General features: G+C 43.8%; 1 protein-coding gene across 1 annotated transcript in view; it reads right to left on the minus strand.

Moving 5' to 3' along the window:
- RWDD1 (RWD domain containing 1) overlaps positions 1-27,403 on the minus strand; it is a 659,575-nt gene that overhangs the window by 79,778 nt on the left and 552,394 nt on the right. The window contains exon 6 of the mRNA XM_044063486.1: positions 5,734-5,796. Within this exon, the coding sequence (XP_043919421.1) occupies positions 5,734-5,796 (63 nt within the window). The remainder of the gene's footprint in view (positions 1-5,733; positions 5,797-27,403) is intronic.

The following is a 27,403-nucleotide window of genomic DNA, read 5'->3' on the forward strand; positions in this document are numbered from 1 at the left end:
GAATACAGAGAGAGTGGTAATCCCTATGAGGTATCTGTTTCCCACAAGAAATACAATTATTCACTTTTTCTGACATCCGGATTTAACTGAGGCAAGAAAAGACAAAAATATTCCCCAACGGGGTACTTAGCCCAACTTGGTTTTCGGTCTGAAACTCAGAATACGAAAATTTCAGGACGCCGAACGGCACTTGCAAACGCTGCTTCTGCTTCGGACCATGCGGCAAGAAAGACTGAGGATATGACGTTGGTCATGCGCTTTAGTACCACGGCGTACTGACGTCAGATCTGAGCGACTATGACTGACGCCAGCCTAACTCTTTGGTATTCGGGCCGACCGAGGACAGCGGACTACCCACAGGTTATGACTGCAGCAATGTGAGATGAAGAACATCTTTTGCAGAAAAGAGGAAAATCCCAGGATGCAAAAAACTCCCTTACTAGCCTCAGTAAGAAACTGAGATGCCTCATAAAATCCTCCAAGGCTAGTTACGAAAATAAAATTGCCAAAGATTCCAAAGACAACCACAAAGCATTCTATAACTATGTCAAGAATCTAAATGGCAATGCTCAGGTCTGCTCTGAGCTAAAACAGAATGGCATTAAATATACTGATCCAAAGGATATTGCCAATATCCTGGCAGATCGATTCAGTGCCAACTTCACCCCTCTCACCCCTAAATGGCCCATCTCAATACCGAAGATTGCCAAATTCCAGTAATAACGCCACACAGGTACAAAACGCACTCTAAAGCCAAGAATACAGCATCCATGGGACCAGATGACATCCCGGCTGTGTACTACATGAACTACAATATGAACTGGCACCTCACCTAAGTGTCATGTTTAATCATAGCCTCACCTCAGGTTTCGTGCCCACTGAGTGGCAGAGCTACAGTTATCCCAATCCACAAGGGGATCCACCTTGATCCCGAAACTACCGTCCCCTCAGTCTGACAAGCCTTATCTGCAAGGCCATGGAGCGTATTATCATGGAACTTATAAACAAAGACATTGGCAACCTTCAAACACTGGACCCTACCCAGTCTGGGTTTGTGAAGGGCCGATCTTGTCTCCTGAACCTGATTGACTTCTTTGAATCAGTCTCCAGAGCCATGGACAAGGGTAAGGTGGTCCACACAGCCTATCTAGACCTTGCCAAGGCCATTGACACCATCCCCCACTCTGGAATAATAGATAAACTTACTAAGTTGGGCATTAATCCCTATGTCACCCAATGGGTTGCTAAATGGCTTACTGATAGAACCCACACTGTAAAAGTAGCCAACTCCAAATCCAGCTCCAGACAAGTGACAAGTGGAGTACCTCAGGTTTCAGTCCTGGGGCCGCTCTTGTTTGGCATCTACTTCTCTGAAGTACAGGTCAACACTAAGGGACTCTGGCTAACAAAGTTTGCAGATGACTGCAAACTGGGAGCCATTATTGAATCCCCAAATGATGTGGATACTCTACAAAAGGGCCTTACAGAAACAGATGCTTGGTGCCAGAGCCATGGGCTCAAGCTCAATGCCAAGAAATGTATTGTTATCCCCTTTGGGAAGAAACATGTATCCATTAATTACCATATAGGTGGCAGTACACTAAACACAGAAAGTGTGATAAGAGACTTAGGGACACAGGTGGACAGTGGTCTCACCTTCGATAACCACATCGCCACAACAGTCAGGAAATCCTTCTATGTGGCACACCTCATCACGAAGGGCTTTTCATCCAGAAAGAAGGAGGTCATTGTCCCACTGTACTCATCCCTCATTAGACCCATTATAGAATACAACGCCCATTTGGTATGTACCTCTCAAGACATCTGCAACAACTGGAAAGGCCTCAGAAATACCTCACTAAAAGAATCACAGGCCTAAAGCAGATGCCCTACGCTGACCGCCTTAAAAAACTCCAGCTATACTCTGTCGCATATCGTCTACTCAGAGGCTTATCTCTGCTTAACATACAAGGCCATGTCAAACCCAGAGCTGTTGGACATGCTACACTTAAAGAAATCCCAATCCCTCAGAGCTACACGCCCAGGGATCTAAACCTTGTCATCACAATAAACAAAACATGCAGGAGGGATAGGTTCCTGACCCAGAGACTCCCCAGACTCTGGAATAGATTGCCCATACATGTCAAGCAGAGTGCCTCTTTGGACCTCTTCAAGAGGAACCTTGACAATTGGATGGGAGAAAGGAAATTCACCCCAGGGATCACGTCAGTCACCCTGCTAGACAGGGGTCCAGGAAAGTAAATAATGTGGGAAGAAATAGCCAGGGAATTGTTATGGCTAGGCTTGTATAGGCCCTAGGGCTGATAGCCTAGTACCAACCTATGAACCTATAGTCTTCTGCGTTTTCCCTTGGGTGGAGGACATAAAGTCATAAACCTCTATGTGGAGACTTGATGAAGTCATATATAGATGGAAGCGCTTTTCATTTGGTAAATATTTTAAACAAACATATACAGATGCCCCTGTACAGTTCAGTGAATAATACATCTTGTGGAGTACAGCACTTGTGCTGGTTGTTCCTGGTGTAACTGGATGATGCATTTTGGTGTCAGAGTTCCTTTTTTAGTTGCAAGGCTAGAAGGCTCGGGGACAGATTCCTTAATGACCTCAGCACATGTAAAGTAATGATGTTTTGTGCTGAGGTGGTGTAAGTGCTGCTTAATGTGTGCACAGTGCTGTAACAAGCAGGCCTCCCAATTCATTAACGGCTTACAAACTGAATCATGTTGTGGGGTTAACAATGTGTTACTAGTAAGTATGAGGTACTTACTGCACTAACCCAAATCAACAAGTGCTATCAGACCGGTTACACAGAAGTTAAGAATGGACTCTGAATCCACAACAGAGCTGATTACATGCACTGATGTTAAATTAACAGACACCACAAAATCCAGCAAACCGATGTTAAACTAGTTTGCTAATAGCTAAACATGATGGAGCAGGGCTCTCAGCAAGAATTTCCAGAAAAAATAATACAGTATGATATACACAATAAATAATTTTATAAATTGTACAACATTCGTTCAGTTTTAAGTGCAGTATGATGTATACAAAAGCGAGTAATACATCAGGTTTTTGATTCACTAATCATTAGGGAAAGAATGTTCCACAATCTCTGTATACTGAGTAATAAAACCATCTCTTACTTTACAGCTGAACAGTGGAAGCATGGTTTTAAATAGTGCAACGGCTGAGCACTAGAAACACATAATGCCACAATTTTTTAAACACAGCAGTATAACACAAAATAAATCAGTGCAGCACGATAAAAAAATGTAATACTATAATACAATTTCAGTTTGTAAATTCGAATATTTTTAGAGTTATACAATCATGGGTGCTACAATTTACTCAGCGCTGTGGTTGTAGGAAAAAATTATTTGAACAATGCTATATGGGTGGGTGGATCAGACTAATAACACTTATCTAAACAGAGCTGTAAGGAAGGAAAAGGTTGCTTGATAAAGTAAAGACAAAGGGGAAAACATAGTGCCGCAAGTATAAATGTGATACACACCTGTCAACTACTTTGCTATTGGGGAAGCACTGACTTTATATTTCTAAAGTGTATCTGCACCTCCAGTCTGCTTTAGCCCGAGATGTTTATGATTATAGCTCTTTCACTGGCTCAAATGCACAGTCAATAAAAAGACCGACTTCCCGGAGCTTGTCAAGAGTCAAAGGGAGAGGTAGCAGAAGCAACTGCTATTAATGTTCTTTCTGTGCTCTTATTTACATATGTACTTATTCATCTGATGGCACGCAGATGTCTGAGGAGACACAGTCATACAAGTATTTGTAAGTGATGGTCGTGTGTGTGTCTATTATATTGCAACCATCGAACAGATACAAAGGAGACATACTAAAAGAATAAAACGTATGCAGAAAGATTAAAACATCTAAATCTCTGCAGCATCACTTACATGTCAGTAAGATGCAAACTGTGTCTAGCATTTAGGGCTTCTAATGAAGAAGTGTTAAGAGAATATCTGGGTCTCATTATTAAAAGATCAACCTGTACAAACAAGAAAGGGGAATTTTGTTCAGAACAAAAATTAACATAACTATAAAAAAGAGATGGTTTTATTACCCAGAGTATACAGAGATTGTAGAACATCCCTCCCCCTAAGGATTAGGGCATCAAAAACCCTGAAAATTAAAAGTCAGCTTGACAATTACATTGGAGAGAACAAGTGCTTATACATAAGAGGCTGCAGTTTCAAAGGTCTGACTGACTGATGGTGACAAGGATCAACTATGCAACTATAATTAATAAAATAAATACATAAATAAATGTGTGTGTGTGTGTGTGTGTGTGTGTGTGTGTGTGTGTGTGTGTGTGTGTGTGTGTGTGTGTGTGTGTGTGTGTGTGGACTACAGGAAAAACTGGTACTTGTGAGCAACAAAGCTGCTGGCTGAGAATCCTAAAAAAAATCAGGAAAACCGAACCATACACTGTAGACAACCTCAACTGAGACTTCAGCATAATCAATTATAACTTCTTTAGAAATCAAAACTAACCGTATTTATCTGACTACATGGCATGTAAACTGATTTAGATCTGACAAAGATCTTTTAATGGAAAAAGCGTTCATCTATTTGTTATTCAGTATAGAAGTTTTGATTTCTTAAAAAGTTATAATTGCTTGATTACTCTGAAGTCTCAACTGATCTTGTCTACAGTGCATGGTTTATTTTGCTCCTATCTGCTTTTGCAGCAAGTATTTCTCTGACATACCACTAAAAGTGCTTTCGTCTTGTGAAAAAATTGCCAGAACTATGTTATGATGAAGTCCACAGATAATTCTTCGCAGGATGAAAGCACTTAACTAAAAATAATAAATCGTTTTTATTTTTTGAAACAATATTTCCTGCCTGGAGTAAATACTCTGAGTTTGGTGACTGGCTTGACCTTGTATGCTTTGTGTGTAATTGAACAGTAATTATTTAAATATGAATTTGTCAAAATAAATGCAAGTGCATTAAATTCCATAAATGTATCTTGGTCACAGATATCTAAGCTCCTTGAAAGCATTAACTTCATACTTGGTATAACTGAGAAACTAGTTTTATAATATACTGATGTGTTCCATATTTCACTTTCAAACATTCTGTTTGCTGTAAAATGTATTGGAATGATCACTGCATAGTATTACAGTAACTCTGTAAATCAATGTTCAGCTGTGATTCTGTGAAATAGCATGTTCATAGGTAGGTACTAGGCTATTGGCCTTAGGGCCTATATAAGCCTAGCCAAAGGTACCCTGGCTTTCGCCACCCAAGAAAATTATTTTCCTGTGCCACTGTCGAGCAGAGCCACAGAAGTGATCCCCAACTACTGTCCTTTTATAAAAGTCTGCAATGTACAGACAGGGCTGAAAAGGATCCTAGCACCAGTCTACCTATCAAATTATAATAGACAGATGGATTTGTTCATACTGAAATATTATCCTTGAAATTATACATATTTCTTGAAAAAATACATATTCCCTGTATAAAAACATATCGTAACACAGTAGTAGTGACAATGCAGAGTGCAGCAGAGCATTTCAATATTATGAAGTGAAATCAGTAGTAAGGATGAAGGAGAGGAGCACCTATTCCTGGTATCACAGTTCCAACACTACAAAGGATTTGATTAACTATACAGTAATGCACACAAAACAAAGTAAGATTTCCATACACAATGGCAATAGCTCTTCAGAATCTTACCTTCTTCCAAGAACCGAATATCTGAAGTATCAAGGTTGTGATCTCTTTCAAACAGCTGTTTACCTGCAACAAGAAAACAGCATTTTTCAGGATTAGCAATGTAACCCACAAATAAATTCTATTGAAAAGGCTATCCATACCTTCAAATTGTGTCTAAAAATTAATAAAACATATCACAAACTATTCTGCATAAGGCTACCATATCTTAAACTGGCATACTCTCTATTACACCCAATTCATTGTGGGTATAATAGCCATGCTTTAGGAGGCGCTTTCCATAATGGGTATTTTTCAAGCTATGCTGTATTCCCATCAAATTAAATATCTTACACATAATGCCTGAAAATTAAACGATTAGACATGCATTTCAGCCTCTTCAGATGAGTACTTGTTAAACTTCTCTGCAGCCACCTGCCTTTCAAACTATGCATTGCAAATCACACATGTATAGCACATCACATAGGCTAGTACAAGATGGAGAACCAGCTACATACAACTAAACAAGGTATGCAACTGGGTGGGACAGACTGATCTGTATGAGTTTGTGGTAGCTCAGGAAGATATAAAAGATCCTATTGCACTACTGCACTTACTGAAAACTGATGGATAAGTTCCCTAGTGCCACTGCTAAATTTCCGCTATTAAGTATGCATACCACCTTGGGTCTCCCTTGAAAAGAGGCCTATAGTGTGTGTGTGTGTGTGTGTGTGTGTATATATATATATATATATATATATATATATATATATATATATATATATATATATATATATATATATATATATATATATACACACACACACACACACACACACACACACACACACACACACACACACACACACACACACACACACACACACACACATTTTATTAAGAAGTGATGCGTGTTTACATCAAATCATACCTTTCTTTTCCCCTGGCCGTCTACAGTTCGGCCTATGAGATATTTGTAATAAGAAATACATATATATTTATTTCCTGCAATTAAATGGTACAATGACATTAATTCTGATTCACACAGTCACTCAGAAAATCACTCCACACTAATCTAAGGACAACCAGAAAGTTGCTGTTTTCTTCCATGCCATACTAATCCAAGGACAACTAGAATATTATTGTCTTCTTAGTGATGCAAATTTGTTTATAAAAATGGGCATCCAAGATAGAAGTTTCACTAACAAATCATTTCATGTGACTGTTCATTAACTACTTTCCAAGTATGATGACTGTAGTTTAAAGTCATACCAAAGCATGACAAAACAAAAAATGTTATACAACCACAGGTTATATTTGAGCCATCAGTTGCCCTGAAATAAGAAATAGTTTTCTACCACAAATATGGAAACAAGTGTTATTTAATCTGACCATGTGACTTATCCTTCCTACAGCGAGACATACTTAAGATTACATGGAGTGAAGAGCATCAAATGGTTGAATCTAAAAATAATGTGTGAATAAGTGTAATTGGCATCTGTGGATTAGTAATTACCTTCAGATTATATAAAAGCAGCTGGTATGCTATATTTCCAAGTACATGGCTGTTTAAAGCTGGTGCACTACTCAGACTTCTTAGATACTATATTATTGTGGCAACATTTCTAAGACTGGAATGCATGTACATTTAATTTTAATGAGAGCTGTGCCACTCAGCGAATGGCTAATTCCATACATACTAGCTCAATGATCTTACCTACTCAAATTCATAAGACCCAGAATGTTTCTGCATATAATTAGCTCTACTGTGAGACTGCAGTTATGTAACTCATTTTATTCACACTTAGTGGGTGTTTTGCTCTTCCGCACAGATGTGCAATCATAGAATTAGTACCACGAATACTAGTAGTGTAGGGAGACCTAGCCCTGCACACATTAGGGGGGTGGGTTGTGGGAAAGATTGCCTCCCGCAAAAAGCACTTTGCCACAGATATTATCCACACATGGGAGAGGTCAGAAAACACTATGCAACAAATGCCACCTCACCTGGTATGCTGGCAGGTGTGTGTTTAAGTTTGACTAATCATATATGCTATCACGGTTACTGTTTGAATTTTAGTAGTGGACCTAATTTCAATAAATAATCAATATTTTGCTAAAAATATGAGTTCAGTTTTACAGAACACAGTAAACTGAACCTCCTTTGGGGAAAAAAAACTTACATCACAACCATAAGAAAAACAAAAAGTCACTGTTTACATCCATTAATTAGAAATTCTAAGTACAGTTCACTGTTGTATACTACATTTACTAAATTCTGACAACATAAGGAGCACACAAAAGCAAACAATCTCTTACATTCCAATTTGTAAATATGACAAGAAAAAGCTCAAAAATATTTCTTTCACAAGTTAACACCTGATGAAACAGTTCAGAACTCATTTGTCAATGCTACCAAAGAGAGAAATGTAGATTTAGACTTTTGGGAAGGGATAAGGGATTGCCAGGGTGGGGATGGGGGCAGTGACAAAGTCCCTTATATAGACCTGATGCCTTGTTTGGCTGTCCTTTATTCTGGGAGGTTCCCGCTTTCTTTTTGGAACCTCCTCGCCACTGTTTTTTAAACAGATGCTTATCAACATTTTGTGCTGAGACAACATTTTGTTTCTTGCCCAAACTGAAGGGAGCAAAAAACTGCTTGGAAAATTTCCACAACCTCTTACCATGCTCCTTTCAAAGGGCTCTATGCATGAAAAGGGGCAGAAGATGATTGCGGCTCAGACATACATCTGCATTTCTGCCTGAAGTTGTCTAGTTTTCCTTTTCTTGTGTCATACAGGGATATGAGGCTTAAACACAAATCAGAAATGGTCTCATCAAATTAGGTAATGCTGCAGGCACCGAGGGATGCCATCTGCTGTGAGGGTTGCAACCTTTAGCCCAAGACTGGCCTTGATACCTGCATCAGCACTGAAGTACTCAATGTTGAAAACTTGACAACATGGCGTGAACATCAATGCTCTAAAACCCAAAGACACGAAGGGAAAACACTCAGACTTGGACAGTGACACCCAAAATATCAGCATCAAAGTCAGGCTGGAACCACCAACCCTAGCAGCAGTAGCTAAGGGATCAATCAGCACTGAAGGCATCGACTCCAGTTCAATAACATCAACAGCAGCACCAACAGTTGGGAACAGTGTCAATGTCAATGCCAGGAGGGTGCTAAGCAGCCTAGAAGAAATCTGTGCCAGAGCAGCAGCAATGAGCACGCTAGAATCTATGAAGGGAGGATGGCACCATCTCTTCTCTACCCCTAAAACAAGAGGAGAAAGGGATAAGTCAAGATCCAGCTGAAAATGTAGCACTGTCTTTGACAACTTCACATAATGCATATCTATGTAAAAAGAACAGTGGGGACCTAAGCAGGGGTCACCTGGTAAGGTCCACTTCAGAATCGCAAGAAATACTGCCCTTTCATTGAAAGTGTACTCTAGAACGTTTAGAATGATGGTCTTTGACTATCTGCACCACCCACTGACACTCCTTTGTTCACAGAAGGGTTCCTGTCCTCCCTCCAAGAAACTTCGAGAGGAAGAGTGGAACCAATTCTAGATGTGGCTGCATCCTATGCTTTTTTTGAGGATTTCTCCCTATATTTAGCTCTGGAAGTCTCACTTGCAGACACTCTACCTTGGAAAGTGAATGTCTCTGATGCACTTTCTCTAGGCAACATTACTTTGAAATCTTTTTATTACTATGTTTCTTAAGGTACACTTGTCAAAGTTTCTGCAGATATTACCTACAGACTGAAGTTCAGCAGCACGTAAGTGATACATTTAGTATCCCTACCTTGAGTTGAGAATCTGTGGCACAAGATTCATATATTTTTTTAAATGCAGCTTTTTCCACACTGTCTAGTAAAATAGGCATAAAAGCATTCAACCAAAGCAAGTATTCTACAATAATACCTAGGTATTCACCACAACATTAACAGTAGAGCAGCAGGGAAGTTCAAAACACAGATAATCCACAACCTAGAAGTACCAACAGCAAACAGCATTATCAAAAAAGAAAAAAATATGGATTTTTTTCAACAAAATCTCTTCTCAAAAGGAATGAGAATGAGCACCTCAAAAGATGAAAATGGATATCCAAAAATGCAGATGAACACTTCACCCATACATACACTTTGCTAAATGACCCCCAAGTTTCTTTTCAATTTGTGCAAACATAAGCAGCAAACAAAATCTATAGACTAAAGGCAAAGAAAGAATAGTTGTGTAAAATCTTACCATAACCATAGATGTCCTTCTCTTCCATGCTGCGGTATTCAAAACTCATGGGTTATCCTCTGCTAGCTACCCGAATGTCTGGCCAGTATACAAAAGCTTCTAGTCACTGCTAGGTATGTGGGACATCTGACATTGGCCGAGGGAGCGTGGGTCATAAAAGTGATGTCTGTATGTACCTTTCCTCAGAACTGAATGCCTCAGTTGGACCCCAGTCCCAGGATAGCTGTATAAATCCTGTGTCATCCATGAAGGGATAGTTTTTATTGAAAAAGGGGATAGGAGGGAGGGAATGAATACTGCAATATGTAAGAGGACATCTACAGTTATGGTTAGACTTTACACAACTTTTCTATGTCCTTCTATTCTCGTGTTGCAGTATTCAAAACCCATGGGTAAGTGCCAAAGCTCAAAGGGAAGATGAGGGGGTGGCATGGAATTGTTTTCCATGAAACCATGTAGGCCTGACCTAGCAAATCCTGCTCTAGATCTGGAGATGTGATCCAGTCTGTAGTGTTTAGTGAAGGTATGGACATATGTCCATGCAGCTGCCTCTACAATGGAAGCAGTGTCCAGTCCTTTAAAAAAGGCTCCAGATGAAGCCATGGCTCTAATGAAGTGGTCCTTAATTTTTGAATTTAGATGCTTTCCATGGTAGGCGTAGCAAAAGGATATAGCCCTGAAAATCCAGGCAAGAAATGGTCTGTTTTATCACCGCTTTTTTCCAGAGCTCTGGGGTGAAAGAAGACAAATAATTGCTCTGATTCCCTAATGGACTTGGTCTTGTCAAGGTAAAAATCTAAGCTGTCTGTGACTATCAATGGAATGCAAGACTCTCTCTCACTGTCATTCTGGGGATGTGGGATAAAGGTGGGCAGGTGAATACCTTGGTTTAAGGACCACTCGTTGACCACCTTGGGCATGAAGGAGGGGGGTGGTCCTCAGGGTCACTCTATCCTTGTGGAAGAGGAGAAAGGGAGGTGTTGCCATGAGGTCCTGGAGCTCTGGCAATCTTCTGGCTAATGTCATGGCCACCAGGAGTACAGTCTTCCAGGTACAGTGTACAATAGCAGCAAGGTGGGCCTTAACAATAGAATATGCTGACCCTGCTTGTAAGAGTTCACACAGACAGGACAGCACTAAGATGGGGACCTCACCTTGAAGTGGGTCCAGCTGTCGTTGTAAACACCACATGAAGAATCTTTTCCATTTAGACAAATAAGACCTCATGGTATTAGGTTTCCTGGCCTTCTGCGGGACTGTTAGCACGTCCTAGGTGTAAAGGTGTCCATAAGGGATTAAACTTCCATCACCCACAGAGTTAGGTTTAGAGATACCAGGTGAGGATGGATTAGGGATCCCTTGCCCTGTGTGAAGATGTCCACTCTGTGGGGTAACTTTGTTGATTGCCCCTGGCTAAATGCAGGAGGAGGGGGAAACCAATGCTGTCTTGGCCAAAAGGGAGTCACCAACAACATTTCTGGTTTGTCCCACTGGATGTTCAGTAGGACGTTTTGAAGGAGTGGGAAGGGGAGAATGCACAGAGAAACATCCCCTTCCCACGAGATTGAAAATGCGTTCGCTGCCCTCACTACGGGACTGGGTAGTCTGGTGCAAAATAGTAGTAGCTGTCTGTTCAGTGGAGAGGTAAACAGATCTATCTGTGGTGTACCCCACTTGTGGCAATGTCCAGGAACACATCCCTGTGAAGCATCCATTCGTGGGATTGTGACATGGACCTGTTCAAAGTGTCTGCCTGAGTGCTCTGTGCTGAAGGGATATACACTGCCTGCAGGGCAACTCCCTGCTGGGCCACCAGTTCCCAGGCTTAGAGTGCACATCTGCATAGCAAGTAGGATTTTGTGCCCCCCGGTTTCTTCACATACCATAGAACTGTAGTGTTGTCTGTGAACGATTTCAGGGGTCCTTGTTTTAGGATATATAGGAAGGCTCTCAAGGCAAATAGGATTGCTCTCATTTCCATGATGTTGATGTGCTCCCACCTGAAGTTGTCTGACTAGGTACCCTCCACCCTCAAGCTGCCCAAAGCAGCTCCCCAGCCCAGGTCTGAGGCATCTGTGTACATCTCCTTAAATGGGGAAAGGGGTTGTAAGGGAAGTCCTGGGTTGAGTGTGACTTAGTCTAATCACCAAAGGATCTCCTTTCTTAGGGAATGCTGAAGTCCTAGGGGTGTGAGCGTTGGGTCCATGTGGACCTCAGATACCATTGTAATTTTCTCATGTAGAGTTTTGCCAATGGCAGTATTGGAATAGTGGAAGCCATATGACTCCGTAATCTGAAATATAATCTGGCTGTCATAGCAGTGATGTGGAGGAAAGAGAAAAGGTATTGCTTTAGGTTTTCCACCTTCTGGGGTGGAAGAAATGCGCTCATGACATCTATCCTTATTCTGCACCCCAGGAAACCGTGGTCCTGGGAGGGATTTAGGTTGGACTTGGGTAATTAATGTTAAATCCCAGCGCTTGCAGGACTGAGATAACATTGTGTAGTTGGTGGTGTAGGGATCTGGAACATTCTGCCAGTATTAGGAGGTCATCCAGGTATGGAAAATTTTGAATCCTTTGAACCTTGCAACAAGCTGTCACTGGAGCCAGACACTTGGTGAATACTCTTGGAGTTGTAGAGAATCCAGGGGCAAGGCAGAGAACTGAAAATGTGAGGGACCCACAGAAGTACATAAATATTTCCTGTAGTTGGGCCTTATAGGGATGTGTAGGTAGGCATGTGTGTCCAAAGTGGCTAGAAATCCGTGAGGCATTACCAAGGGAAAGAGGGTCTGGAGAGTAAGCATATGAAAGTTGGACGCTTGTAAAAAAAAAGGTTGAGGTGGGAGATATCCAGGATAGGTCTCCATGATCCATCCTTACTTAGGACTAGAAGAGTCTGGAGAAAAAGCCCTTTCCCTTTTCTGCAATGAGGATGGGTTGTATGGTCCCCTGAGAAAGGAGGCCGTCTATGACTGACTGGAAAAGGGGAAGCTGGTCTTTGGGTGGCTGTGGGATGCTTCTTAAAGAGGGAAGGATGGCCCAGGTCATGAAATAACCCTTTTCTATAACTGACAAGACCCACCTGTGTAAGGTAATGCTTTGCCAAACTGGAAGACAGTGACAGAGCTTTAGAGACAGGGGAATGGAGTCTGGGGGATAGGCAACAAAATAAGGTAGTCACAGGCTACCTGCCCTGTCCTGAAACTGAGGTTTCTGAGCAGAAGTCTGAGCAGGCTTGGAAGGGGTCTGCTGCTTCCTGGTGTTCCCTCTGCTCCTAGAATGGGGGGGTTGGAGCAGAGTGCTTCCTGATGAACTGGGTCTTGGTGGGGTAGTTCCTAAGAAATTTGGAGATAAGGGAGATAAACAAGTGTTTGAGGTCCTGGAGTTCCTTCCCCTTTTGTTGAAGGGCCTTGAATAGCTCAGCCACTTTAGTCCCAAAAAGGGCAGAGTTATCCAGGGGAGCGTCCAGGAGTTTTGCCCCAATATCAGCAGGTATGGGTTGTAGTCTTAACTAGGAGCATCTTCTAAGGACTTGAGGCAGAGGCTGCAGATCTGGCAAAGGTTTCTGCAGCATCATAGCTGCATCTACTTGAATGTCTTGTGACTTGAGAAGAGAATGAGATGAGGCTAGGTATTTGAACCTTGGGAGGTGAGTCAGGGAGATCTTTCAAAAGCTGGGTGACCCGAGTCAAAAGGTCCAGGGCATACTCAGACATGTGTGCCTGGTAATTTACTGCCCTAAAGGCCAAGGTAGCAAAAGTGTAAACTTTTTTGCCAATGCGCTCCATTGTGTTATTGTTCTTGTCAGTGGGAAGGATAGAGGTGGAGGGAAGCAATCTGGATTGTTTATCTGAAGAAACTGAAATAGTGCCAGGATCTGCAACAAGGCATTTAATCAGAATTTTTTCCCCTTCAGGGACCTTATAGAATCTGTCAGGCTTTCGAGGGTCAGGTGGTTGGTTATCAGCATTCATAGAAGCTGCAGCGTAAGCATCCAAGAGGGCTGGAAAGAGGTAAGGAATGGCAGAAAGAGCAGGAGTGGTGATCTGCAAGAGCTCACAGCATCTTTTTTGTACCTCTGACATTTCAGAAGAATCCCACTTAAAATATTCTCTCATTTTTGAGATGGTCTCAACAAAGGTGAGGTCCACTCCTGGGGAATCTGTCTCAGCAGAGTCCTCCTCTGGGGAAGCATATCCAAGAGGGGAGGGCATCTGAGACACATAAGAAAGAGTCCTCCGAAGAGGAATCTCCGCTTCAGGTTGGGGAGTGTCCTGGACTTGAGGCCTGGGACTAATAAGCAAGGGGTAAGACAGTGGAGAAACAGGCATAGTAGGCCTTAGGGCCATAAAAGCATTAAATAGGCTCTGGGAAAAGGCCAGCCAGTCAAGTTGACTTTCTGCAGGGGGGGGGGGGCATGTTTAGTCTTTTCCTTCTTTTGCAGGGAAGGCCTTTGGAGGGCCTAGATTCTGTTTGCTCTGAAGTAGTGGAAGAGCCTGTCTGGACAGCTGTAACAATCCAAGGTTCCCCCTCGTCTGCAATGGTCGATGTCAGCGAGACCTCCACGAATGTGCTTTCCACCCTAGGTTCTGCGGCCTCCCAAATGGTACCCGCTATACCTATTTTGTTAGATTCCAAACGTTCTTCCAGGTGAACATCGGCCACAAGCAGGACGTCGGGTGGAGTAGGTGCAACAGCAGGTTCAGGCCTGGAGACTTTGGCCTTTTTTTTAGAAGGCTCTACGGACTGACCGGACGGCCCTTCCATCTCTAGCTCCATGCATTTCAGACACTGGTTTTCTAAGTAAATGTTAAGGGTATGCAGATGAATGCGGAGTGTCTTGGCTTCGATGGCCTGACTGATCACACAAGATTGATGGTCATGTGTAGGCCCTAAGCAGAAAAGGTAGAGCTTGTGGGCACCCTTATGGGGGATCTGATGTCCACAACCCGCACTTTCCTTTCCTTTCTCGGATGACACGAACCTAAACAGGCATGCAGTGACCCAAAAATGGGGTACTTGTCTTTTAAATTTGAAGATCTAATGGCATGGACGGCAGGAAAAGCTGACGTTTGACTGGCGGCAGAGAAGTTCAGAGGAAAGGTATGTGCAGACATCACTTTTATGGCCCAAGCTCCCCCGGCCAAAGTCAGACATCCCACGTACCCAGCAGTGACTAGAAGCTTTTGTATACTGGCCTGATGTTTGAGTAGCTAGCAGAGGATAACCCAAGGGTTTTGAATACTGCAACATGAGAACAGAAGGACCTCAGGGAATTGTGGGCAAATGTGAGGGCAAATGTGAGGAAGTAGGAAAGTTTAGATCAGTGATGAGCAGACTGGGTTGCTTGTGCTTCAGTCCCAGTGAGAAGGATAATGAACCAGGCCATGACAGTATGACATCTCTTCCATTGCAAATCCATTTTACCCCAACAGCTAAGAGAAATACCCCCTGTGTCACTCTGGGTGGCGCCTATCAGGAATGTAACACCCATAACAGAGTCCTGCAACTTGAGAAAAATAAACGTGATTGTAAAAGAAGTACAAATGCTAAAGCTTACTGTTCTATCGTTAGGGGACTTTTACAGATGGGACATCCCCTGTACCTCAAAATACTTCTGCTCATACATACTTATTTCAAGATCAATGTACCCTGGAATGGGGTGAATATTCAGGGGACTGCATGCTCAGACTTGGCAAAATTATGAAAACTAGAATTGCACTCTTTGAAAGAGTGAGTGAACTTCTCTGCCACCAGTCACTGTTCCAAAGAGTGCAGTTCTAGTTTTCATAATTTTATCAGGAACCCAATCTGGATAAGCTCCATTATGACTCTCTTCATGGTTTTATACAGAATACTCCTGTCCTGACTCCAGCTTCCCCTTTGCTTCAACCACTGATGAGTGACTTCTCTACTGTCATCTGTATTTCCTTGGACTGCTCTCATCAGTTTCTCTCAGTCCATCTAGTGCTACTCGTAGGGAAGTCACTTAGGACTGGGAGGCAGACAAGTCCTCAGCAGCTGTTTAGCTGCCCTCGATGGGTAAGAGAGAAAGAATAGTTGTGTAAAATCTTACCATAACCATAGATGTCCTTCTCTTTCATGTTGCAGTATTCTGTACTCTCGGGCTTTCCTCCTCTTGCTACCCGAACATCCAGCCAGTATTCAAAAGCTTGCAGTTGCCGCTAGGTACATGGGATTTCTGATGTGGCTGGAGGAACGTGGGCCATAAAAGTGATGTCTGCACACACCAGACCTCAGAACTGAGCTCCCCAGTCCCAGGGCAATCTGTGTTAAGTCCAGTATCATCCTAGAAGGGACCACTGTGAACAACAGGGAAGGTGGGTGGGAAGGAATACTGCAACATGGAAGGAGGAGGATATATATGGTTACAGTAAGATTTTACACAACTACTCTATGTCCTTCTATTCCTATGTTGCAGTATTCTGTACTCTTGGATGAGTGCCAAAGCTCACTGTGAGGAAGAGGGTGGTGGCTTGGAAGAATTCTACAAAAATCCATGGAAGATAGCCCTGGCAAATCCTGCCTTGGGTATAGATATTTCGTCCAATTGTACAGATTGGTGAATGTGTGGACAGATGTCCATATAGCTGCCTCTAATAATGGCAGCAGTGTCTAATCCTTTAAAGAAGGCTCCTGATGAAGCCATAGTCCTAGTGGAGTGTGCCTTAACCTTGGACCCCAAAGATTTCTCATGGTGTGCATAGCAGAAGGTAATTGCCCTGGAAATCCAGGCTGAAATGGTCTGTTTGGTTACAGCTTTCCCCAGGGTCCTGGGGTGGAAGGAGGCAAACAACTGGTCAGATTTTCTGATAGACTTAGTCTTGTCCAAGTAGAACCCGAGCTGTCTGTGCACATCAAGGGAATGCAAGACTCTCTCACAGTCACTCTGAGGATGGACAAACAAGGTGGGGAGGTGAATAGCTTGGTTTAAGAAAAGCTCATTGGCCACCCTGGGCATGAAGGAAGGGTTGGTCCTTAAGGGTTACCCTGTCTTTATAGAATATGAGGAAAGGGGGAATGGCCATGAGAGCTTGTAGCTTGGACTCTCTTCTAGCCAATGTTAAGGCCACTAGAAGTACCATTTTCCATGTGGAGTGTTTCAGAGAAGCCTTGGAGGCTTGTTCAAAGGGGAGGGCCGTGAGCTTCAGGTCCCAGAGAGGGGGAATAAGTTTCTTGGGGGGCCCGTGGTGTAGCACTCCCTTTAAGAACAACTTTGCAGGCATTCTGGAAGCCAAAGGGGGTTCCAGAGGCACACGTGTTGAAATGGCAGCCAAGTGAGTCTTGGAGGAGTAAGCTAACCCTGTGAAAAAGTTCACACAGATAGGACAGTACCAAGGGGGCATCACCCAGAAAAGGGTCCAACTGTCTTTGAAGACACCATATGGAGAATCATTTCTATTTAGATATACAGTACAAGACCTCCTAGTGTTAGTTTTCCTGGCCCCCCTGCAGGACTGCAAGCACATCCTCATTGTATAGGTGTCTGTAAGGGATGAGAATTCTATCACCCACAGGGTAAGGTGTAGAGATTGCCAGTGTGGATACATTAGAGATCCCTTATCCTGTGTGAGAAGGTCCACTTTGTGGGGTAACTTGTGGTGACTGCCCTTGGCTAAATGCAGAAGGAGAGCGAACCAGTGCTGTCTTGGCCAAAAGGGGGGCACCAACAAGATTTTTGGTCTGTCCTGCTGAATTTTCAGTAGGACTTTCTGAAGTGGGAAGAAGGGGAATGCTTAAAGAAACATCCCCTTCCAGGAAACTGAAAAGTCATTCATTGCCCTCGCCAGAGGATTGGGCAGCCTGGTGCAAATGATGGAAGTTGTCAGTTCATAGGGGAGGCAAATAGATCTATTTGAGGTGTACCCATTCTGTAGACTATGTCCAAGAATATATCCCTGTGGAGCATGCATTCGTGGGACTGTGACATGGTCCTGCTGAGAATTCTGTTCTGAAGAGATGTACACAGCTTGAAGTGTGACTCCCTGCTTTGTGGCCAGCTCCCACACTAGGACAGCTAGTCTGCTAAGAGAGTCTATATAACATTATCAAAAATTGACAATATCAAACTGCTGAAATGTCGAATATGCCATTCAATGAAATTTTTTTTGTGAGATAGCGGTACAGGGAGGATCAGAAAATTTGCCCTTCCCTTACTGTAGTGCGATCTCGGAGTTGGTATAAATAATTAGTGGGGGTGGGGGGCACAGCCCCCCAGAAGAATGGTTTTGATGAATGGCATACACGACATTTCAGCCGTTCGATATTTTCACATTTCGATAATGTGATACAGATGCTGCTAAGCAAATATGATTTTGTTCCTCCCTGCTTGTTGACATACCACAGAACTGTAGTGTTGTCTGTGAACAGTTTCAATGGGCATTGTTTCAGGACTGGATGAAAGGCCTCTAGGGCCAGAAGAATTGCTCTCATCTCTCAGACATTGATATGAGCTGGTTTGGTGAAGTCTGGCTAAGTACCTTGGACTGTTAGGGAGCCCATGGTTGCTCTCCACCCCAGGTCTGAGGCATCCGTATACATTTCCTGCACTGGCAGGGGCACCTGAAGAGGTACACCCTGGGTTGTAGCTCACCTGATTCAACACTTTTGAATCTCTTTCTTGAGGCAATGTAAAAAGGGGATCCTGAACTCCACAGGATGAGAGTGCAGATTCCATATGGATCTTGGGTTCCATTATAGCTTCCACATGTGAAGTCTCACCAATGGTGTGAAGACTGGTAGAGATGGGTGAAGGCTGCTAGCCTAGCCAGATAGAATTGTGCAGATAATTCTATCATTTGTAAATATGAATGTTGAACTTAAAACAATGTGGCAACATTGCCAAATGCTGTAAAGAAAGCTAAGTCAATCAGTTATTGTTGGTCCTTTGAAATTAAAATTATTTCATCACTGCCTTTGATGTTTTACAAGTCGGCTCCAGTCCGGCTAGATGAAGGCTTCCTGCCTATTATTTTAAGACTAAAGTTAATGTGGAATGTCCTTTATTGCTCTAAGTGTAAAATAATGTAAATGCAGTTTCTGTCAGCCTGGGAACAACAGGAATGTGTAAAAGATGATGCAATGTTTATCAAAATTGCAATAGCAATTTAAACAGAGAGAATCAAAGATTATTAAGCATTTCTGTCTGACTATCCAACTCACAGCACTGCCTGTTGCTCTATGTAAGTAAATTATTTCAGAAGTGTGTTTTCTTGTAGATAGCTAGAAATATTAGACCAAGTGTTTTTCTGTGATGTCAAAACTGTACTACTGATTTATTTTAAGTATTTCTGTGTGATCTCTGAACTTTTGGCTAGCACTGACTGGTAGTAGAAAGTATTGTCTTGCGGTTTTAATTATTTATTAAATATTTGAAAACTTTTTAACTGTGGCTGGTTTTCTGTAGAGATAAGTTAAGCTCTAGAGTACATTGCATATTTATAGAGTTTATTGTACAAAGCCACTCTAATAAGCCTTGACTGATTAGTCACACTTACCAACTGGATAATAATATTGCACAATAAAAATTGGACACCCTTTTAAGGGGCTTTGGGTAGCTGATAATATTAGCTAAGTGGTGGCAGTAATTAGCACTGTATAGTATGGGTTAAAGGGGCTCAGCTGGAAAACCTGTGCCAGCCTTCCACAGGAGTGTCTGTGTGGTTGTATAAACTTATCTCAAAGTGTGTGCGTGCGTCAGCTACTTGGGCAAGGACATGAAGCACTGGTTGGACAGAGAGGGTGCTGGAGATTTTAGCTTGCCCAGCCAGGCTGAGATCTGGACCCTATAGCTATGCCAGCGGGGAGTCTTATTGGGGACCTGGGGAGCAAGGGAGTGACCAGCCCCGGACTGACTGTGATCTCTGTGTGCTCTTAAGGGAAACTGCACTTTACTGTGTGTATTTCTTATCCTCTCCTCATATATGAGATGCCCTTCTCTGGTGTTAGTGGTGAGGACTGAGGCTCCTTGATTGCTGGGCCAGGGCTCGGGCGTCACATATTAATTGGTGGCAGTGGTTGGGATATCCACACACATTAATTAGTGGCAGTGGTTGGGATAGCCACCACATATTAATTGGTGGCAGTGGTTGGGATAAGATATCCTTATATTAATTGTTTGGCAGTGGTGGGATATCCACATCACATATTAATTAGTTGGCAAATACTAATTGGCTTGTAGTGGTGTGGGTAGAGTGAATCCTGTAGCTTGTGTACAAGTGAGCTTTGAATGTGTTTTGTACTCTAAATCAGCCACGCAGCGAATACTTAGAGTTCAGATCACAATTGTTTTCTTTCTTTTGTTAGCTTAATCAGGGTGAGCAGGCAGCAAGTCAGCAGAGGAGTATGGAAAGCTGACAAGGAGCCAGCTGACAGAGATGTGCCAGGCTAGGGGACTGGGGCATGGAAACCTGACTAAGGCAGACCTGATTGCAGCCTTGGTTACAGCTGCATCAGAAAACAGCAGCCAGGAGGACAATCAGACTGGCAGTGGAGATATATTTCCCCTCGGAGAATGGACAGCTTAACCTTTCTGCAAGTGGACTTAAAAATCCAGCTGGAGCTAAAGAGACTTGAGTTGGAGGGCTAAGCATGTGGAATTAGAAGCAAATGAGTGACTGTGACATTTGCAGGCTGAGAAGAATGAGAAACTGTTACATCTGGAAGCTGAGGAACAAGAAAAGCAGAGGCAGCATAAAAAGAAAATGCTGACTCTTCGCCAGAGTCACGGAGGTAATGGGGAAGGGAGTAAATGGACCCCAGAAGCATAAAAGGTCAGTAAAGCAGTTTAAAGAGGGGGATAATTTTGATAGTTTCATTCACATGTTTGAGAGGGTATGTAAACAGTATGAAGTTGACCAAAGGCTCTGGGTACAGTTCCTGACCCCCTTACTCTATGGGGTAAAGCTGTAACTGCTTTAGCTAAAATGTCTGACGTTGCATGTTTTGATTACACTCCTGTTAGGAAATGTCTTTTAGAACTGTTTAAGCCAACACCTGAAACGTATAGGAAAAAGTTTTGTGAGCATAGACGCAGGGCAGATGAAAGTGTGTGTCAATATGTTGCTGACTTGAGCACTTATTTCCATAGCTGGGTGAGTGGATGTCAGGTCACCACTTCTGAAGGGCTGGCAGACCTTTTGGTGAGAAAACAAGTCCTTAGCACTTTGCCTGAGGACATGAGGATCTGGTTAGCTGATAGACAATGTGCTACTTCAGATGAGTTGGGGAAGAAGGGAGACCTATACCTGGCAAGCACGGCAGCCCTGCACAGGAAGGAGACCTCCCCCAATACTGTTCATGGGTCTAAAGGACCCCATGGTGGGCAGCACAGACTACCACAACAAAATCTGCCAGTAGCAGGGGAAGCCACTAGTCCAGGTACACATCCAGGAGCTAGGGTTAAATGTTTTGAATGCAACCAGTGAGGCCATGTGGCATACAGGTGCCCACAAAGGCAAGGTGGGGAACCAAAGGTGAGGGAGCCAGTAAGTGGGAAAGACAAAATGCTAATGGTGGGTTGTCTTGAGACAACAGGGGTACCCAACTACCACCCTGTAGATGTCCTGATAGGGAAGGATTTGGATGAGGCAGTACATTGTGCTTATGTAGTTACACGCTGTCAGGCTAGGAGACAAGCATGTGGGTCTGGTAGCCTGGGGGAGACCCAGATAGACTGCATACTTGCAGCCAGTACTGGTGAGGTGGTTACTTCAGGGAGGGAGCTTTCTCTGTAGCAGTGAGCCTGAAGGTGAGCCACAGCTGCTTGTGGGTACTGATGGTCCCTTGGACAGAGTGAGTGCAAAGGTAGAGGTGAGCAGTAGTACCCAGGCTGACAGTGAGGCACCACTGTCTGAGGATGCCAGACTTCCTGTGGAAGGACAGCTGGGAAGGGTTACAAGGAGAGAGTTGAGACAGGCTCAGCTCTCAGACCCTACATTGCAAAGCCTGAGGCAGGTAGCTAAGGAGGCACCTGATTCTCAAGGAAAGGGGAAATCTGCATACTGGGACAAAGGGTTGTCTCATAGTACAGAGAGTGGACCCCTGAGGGAGGGCTAGTAGGTGAAAGAGTACAGCAGTTGGCAGTGCCTAGAGCCTACTCTCTGGCGCTTCTAGCCATAGCCCATGATATTCCCTTTGCAGGTCATATGGGCACAAAACGTACAAAGAAGCATATTATGCAGAACTTCTATTTGCCTGGAATTTCCAGAGATGTAACAGAGTATTGCAGGAACTGTGAGTAGTGCCAAAAGGTAGGCAAGGCAGGAGACAAGGTGAGAGGTCCTTTGATGCCTTTGCCTGTGATTGAGGAGCCATTTCAGAGGGTAGCTATGGATATTGTGGGTCCTCCGAGAACCCCTAGTTCCACAGGGAAAAAAGTATATCCTAGTGGTAGTGGATTATGCTACACGATACCCTGAGGCAGTGGCTTTGTCCTGCATTGAGGCAGTGAAGGTGACAAATGCTTTGTTAAAAATTTTCAGCAGCTTAGGTTTCCCAAAAGAAATACTGACAGAGAGGTGCCGATTTCATATCAGACCTGCTGGCTTGTCTGTGGAAGTCCTGTGGGGTGAAGCACATGAAGACCACCCCCATCATCCCCAGACTAACGGTGTTGTTGAGAGGTTAAACTCTACAATCAAGTCCATGCTACAGGCCTTTGCAGATCAGTTTAAGAGGGAGTTGGACAAATATTTGCCCCATCTGTTTGCTTACAGAGAGGTTCCCCAGGAATCCACAGGTTTTTCACTCTTTGAGTTGCTGTATGGGCATAAGGTGAGGGGACCTCTAGATTTAATTTGAGATGAGTGGGAAAGTGAGTGCAAGACTCACAAGGAGTCTGTTGTGGCCTACATCCTAAACTGCAGGACAAGGCTCAGGGAACTCATGGGCTTGCCCCAGAAGAACCTGGCAGAAGACAAACAACAGAAAAAGGTGTGGTATGACAGGAATGCTCAAGCTAGAGTGTATGCTGTGGGGTAGCAGGCAATGGCTCTCATTACTGTCAGACATAAGCTGCAAGCAGCTTGGGAGAGTCCTTACCAGGTAGTAAGAAAGGTAAGTGATGTTAACTACATGGTGGAACTACTAGGCAGATGGCAGGGGCACAGATTGTACCATGTTAACATGATGAAACCCATGCTAGGGAGGCCCTTGTGCTGAGCATTTGCAGTGGACCACAGGACAAGTCTGAGGGAGATCTGGGGACTGATCTCCTCAGTGAGGCTTGGGCTGTCACCTCAGTGAAAGGGGTAGCAATGTCCCAGCAGCTATCTCCTACCCAGGTTCGAGAAATCCAAGCAGTGTTACAGGAATTTGGTGACATGCTCACTGGGAAACCAAGCTGCACTCACCTGGTGCAGCACCAGGTGGATACAGGACCCCAAAGGTTTATTAGGCAGGCCCCTTTGTAGGGTGCCTGAGAGAGTCAAACAGACTCTGAGGGAGGAGGTACAAGAGATGTTGGTACTAAGGGTGATTCAAGAGTCCAACAGTCTCTGGGCCTCTCCAGTGGTGCTGGTGCCAAAGAAGGATGGCACCACCAGGTTCTGTGTGGACTACAGGAAATTAAATAGTCACACAGAGTTGGATGCTTTCCCCATGCCTAGGACAGATGAGGCCCTTGAGCAGCTGGGTGGGGCTAAGTAACTTACAACCATTGATCTTACCAAGGGTTACTGGCAGGTGCCCTTGACTCCCAGTGCTAGAGAGAAGTCGGCCTTTGTGACTCCTTTTGGCTTGTATGAATTCACAAAGAAGCCCTCTGGGATGAAGAATACCCCAGCGACTTTCCAGAGGCTGGTAGGTCATATCCTAGCAGGAGCAGGAGGGTTTGCCCCTGCTTACCTAGAAGATATTGCCATCTACAGCCATTCCTGGCCAGAGCACCTTCAGCATGTCAGGGAAGTGCTGGGCAGACTACAGAGGGCAGGGTTGGCCCATTACGCTGAGCAAATGTCAGGTAGGTATGGCAGAGGTCTCCTACCTAGGACATAGAGTGAGGAGTGGTAAGATAAGGCCAGAACCTGCCAAAGTGGAAGTCATTCAGGCATGGCCTGCACCCATTATTAAAAAGCAGGTGAGTGCATTTTTAGGGACAGCAGAGTACTACAGAAAGTTTTTCCTCAGTATAGTACCATAGCTGCTCCCCTCACAGACCTGACAAGGAAGAACAGGCCAGATACGGTAGCATGGACCCCAGCATGTGAGCAGGCATTCCAGATACTTAAAGAAGCTTTGGGAGGAACCCCCCCCCTCCCCCGTGTTAGCTAGTCCAGATTACAGCAAAGAATTTGTTGTGCAGGTGGATGCTTCAAACCATGAGGTGGGGGCTGTACTTAGCCAGATGTCTTCAGAGAAGAGCACCCAGTGGTTTATCTCAGTCGAAAGCTCCAACCCAGGGAGGAATACTATGCAGCAGTAGAAAAGGAATGTCCAGCCCTAGTGTGGGCACTGCAAAAACTTCAGCCTTATCTGTATGGAAGAAAATTCACTGTTATGACAGATCACAACCCTCTAACATGGTTAAACAGAGCCAGTCAGCAAAATGCCAAGTTGCTAAGATGGAGCCTGGGGTTGCAAGCACATGGAATGTCAGTGCAGCACTGCAGTGGGATTAGCAATGCCAATGCAGATGGGCTCTCAAGACAGGGAATGGGGTAGGTATACTCAGACAGACCTAACCCTCTCAAGGGTTACTTGAAAAACTAGCTTGAGTTCTCCGTCGGGGGGGTGTGTGAAGACTGGTAGAGATGGGTGAAGTCTGCCAGCCTAGCCAGATAGAATTGTGCAGATAATTCTATCATTTGTAAATATGAATGTTGAACTTAAAACAATGTGGCAACATTGCCATCTGCTGTAAAGAAAGCTAAGTCAAGCATTTCTTGTTGGTCCTTCGAAATTAAAATAATTTCATCACTGCCTTTGATGTTTTACAAGTCGGCTCCAGTCCAGCTAGAAGGCGGCTTCCTGCCTATTATTTTAAGGATAAAGTTAATGACCAAAATTTACATGTGGAATGTCCTTTATTGCTCTAAGTGTAAAAGAATGTAAATGCAGTTTCTGTCAGCCTGGGAACACCAGGAAAGTGTAAAAGATGATGCAATGTTTATCAGAACTGCAATAGCAATTTAAACAGAGAGAATCAGAGATTATTAAGCATTTTTGTCTGACTATCCAACTCACAGCACTGCCTCTTTTGCTCTATGTAAGTAAATTATTTCAGAAGTGTGTTTTCTTGTAGATAGCTAGAAGCTAGAAATATTACTAATGATTTATTTTAAGTATTTCTGTGTGATCTCTGAACTTTTGACTAGCACTGACTGTGTAGTAGAAAGTATTGTCTTGTGGTTTTAATTATTTATTATTAAATATTTTAAAACATTTTAACTACGGCTGCTTTTGTGTAGAGATAAGTTAAGCTCTAGAGTACATTGCATATTTATAGAGTTTATTGTACAAAGCCACTCTAATAAGCCTTGACTGATTAGTTACACTTACCAATTGGATAATATTGCAAAGTAATAATTGAACACCCTTTTAAGGGCCTTTGGGTAGCTGGATAATATCAGCTGGGTGGTGGCAGTAATTAGTACCGTATAGTATGGGTTAAAGGGGCACAGCTGGAGAACTTGTGCCAGCCTACCCCAGGAGTGTCTGTGTGGTTGCATAAACTTATCTCAAAGTGTGTGCGTCAGCTACTTGGGCAGGGACACGAAGCACTGGTTGGACAGAGAGGGTGCTGGAGATGTTAGCTTGCCCAGCTACGCTGAGATCTGGATCCTATAGCTCTGCCATTGGGGTGTCTTACTGGGGACCTGGGGAGCAAGGGAGCGACCAGCCCCGGACTGACTGTGATTTCTGTGTGCTCTTAAGGGAAATTGTACTTCACTGTATTTGTTATCCTTTCCTCATATACGAGATGCCCTCTCTGGTGTTAGTGGTGAGGATTGAGGCTCTTACTGCTGGGCCAGGGCTCGGGCATCACAAATGGTAACATGGGAATGTCAATGTCATGTGGCCCAGGAGCCTGAGGTACTGCCTGGCAATCTATTCTGTGGCCTGAAGGACAGTGAGCTAATACTGGCTTAAGTTTTCCACCTTTTCGGGTGGTAGGAAAGCCTTCATGACATCCCTCTGAATCCTGCATACCAAGAAGACAAGGTCTTGATAGGGGGTCAGGCTGGACTTGGGATAATTTATCTTGAAGCCCAGTGCCTGCAGGAAGGAAAGAGATGTCTTTAGACAGAGGAGGGTTTCTTTGCAAACCGCTTGAATAACCAAGCTGTCTAAGTAAGGGAAAATTTGAATCCCTTGGGTCCTGCAGAAGGCCACCACTGGTGCCAGGCATTTAGTGAATACCCTTTTGTGCTGTAGAGCCCAAGCGGCAAGGTCAAGAACTGATAATGTGAGAAGGCCACAGAAAAACTTGGGTACCTCCTGAAATTGGGCCTTATGGGGATGTGAAGGTAAGCATCCATGATGTCCAGGGTGGCCTTGAACCCCTGAGTCAAAAATCAAAGGTAAAAGGGTTTGCACGGTGAGCATGTGGTAGGTGGGCACTTGCAGGAAGAGATTTAGGTGGGACAGGTCTAGGATTGGCCTCCAGTGGCCACCTTTCCTTGGGACTACGAAGACCCTGGAATAGAAACCTTACATCTGTTCTGTCAGCGGGACAGGTTGAATAGTACCCTGGGCAATGAGAGTGTCTAGAACTAGTTGAAAGAAAGGAAGCTGCTCTTTGGGGGGCTGAGGAATACCTCTCCAAGATGGAGTATTGATCCAGGTCATGAAGTAACCCTTTCCTCTTAGGGATAGAGCCCATCAGTCTGTGGTGATGTTTTTCAACAAAGGGAGACAGTGAAAGAGCCTTAATGAGAGGGGAATAGAGTTGGGGGGGGGGGAACACAAGAGGGCAGGTAGTCTCACACTACCTGCCCTGTCCTGAAGTTCGGGCTTCTGTGTTGTAGTCTAGGCAGGTCTGGAAGGAGTAGTTTGCATCCTGGCAGTTTTGCTGGACCGGGAAGGAGGGGTGGGAGTGGAATAATTCCTGATAAACTGCGTTTTTAAAGGGCAATTCCTACTGAACTTGGAGATAGGAGAAACAAACAAGTGCTTAAGGTCTTGTAACTCTTTCCCCTTTTGTTGCAGAGTTTTGAATAAGTCAGCTTTAGTCCCAAATAGAGCTGAGTTATCTAAAGGTGCAAATAATAATTTTGCTCTGGTGTTCTCATAGGGGCTGTAGCCTTAGCCAGGAATATCTCCTCAGGACCAAGGCAGATGCAGCTGCCCTTGCTGCAGCTTAGTGCCTAATGACCTGAGAGGTTAGGGAAATGAGGCTAAACAGTTGAGATTTGGCAGGAGAGTCTTGAATGTCAAACAACTGTTTTGTGGCTTTTTCCGTAAGTGATTGGG

Source organism: Protopterus annectens, chromosome 1.part0, assembly GCF_019279795.1.
Source record: "Protopterus annectens isolate FY-2018-M chromosome 1.part0, PAN1.0, whole genome shotgun sequence".
Lineage (NCBI taxonomy): Eukaryota > Metazoa > Chordata > Ceratodontiformes > Protopteridae > Protopterus > Protopterus annectens.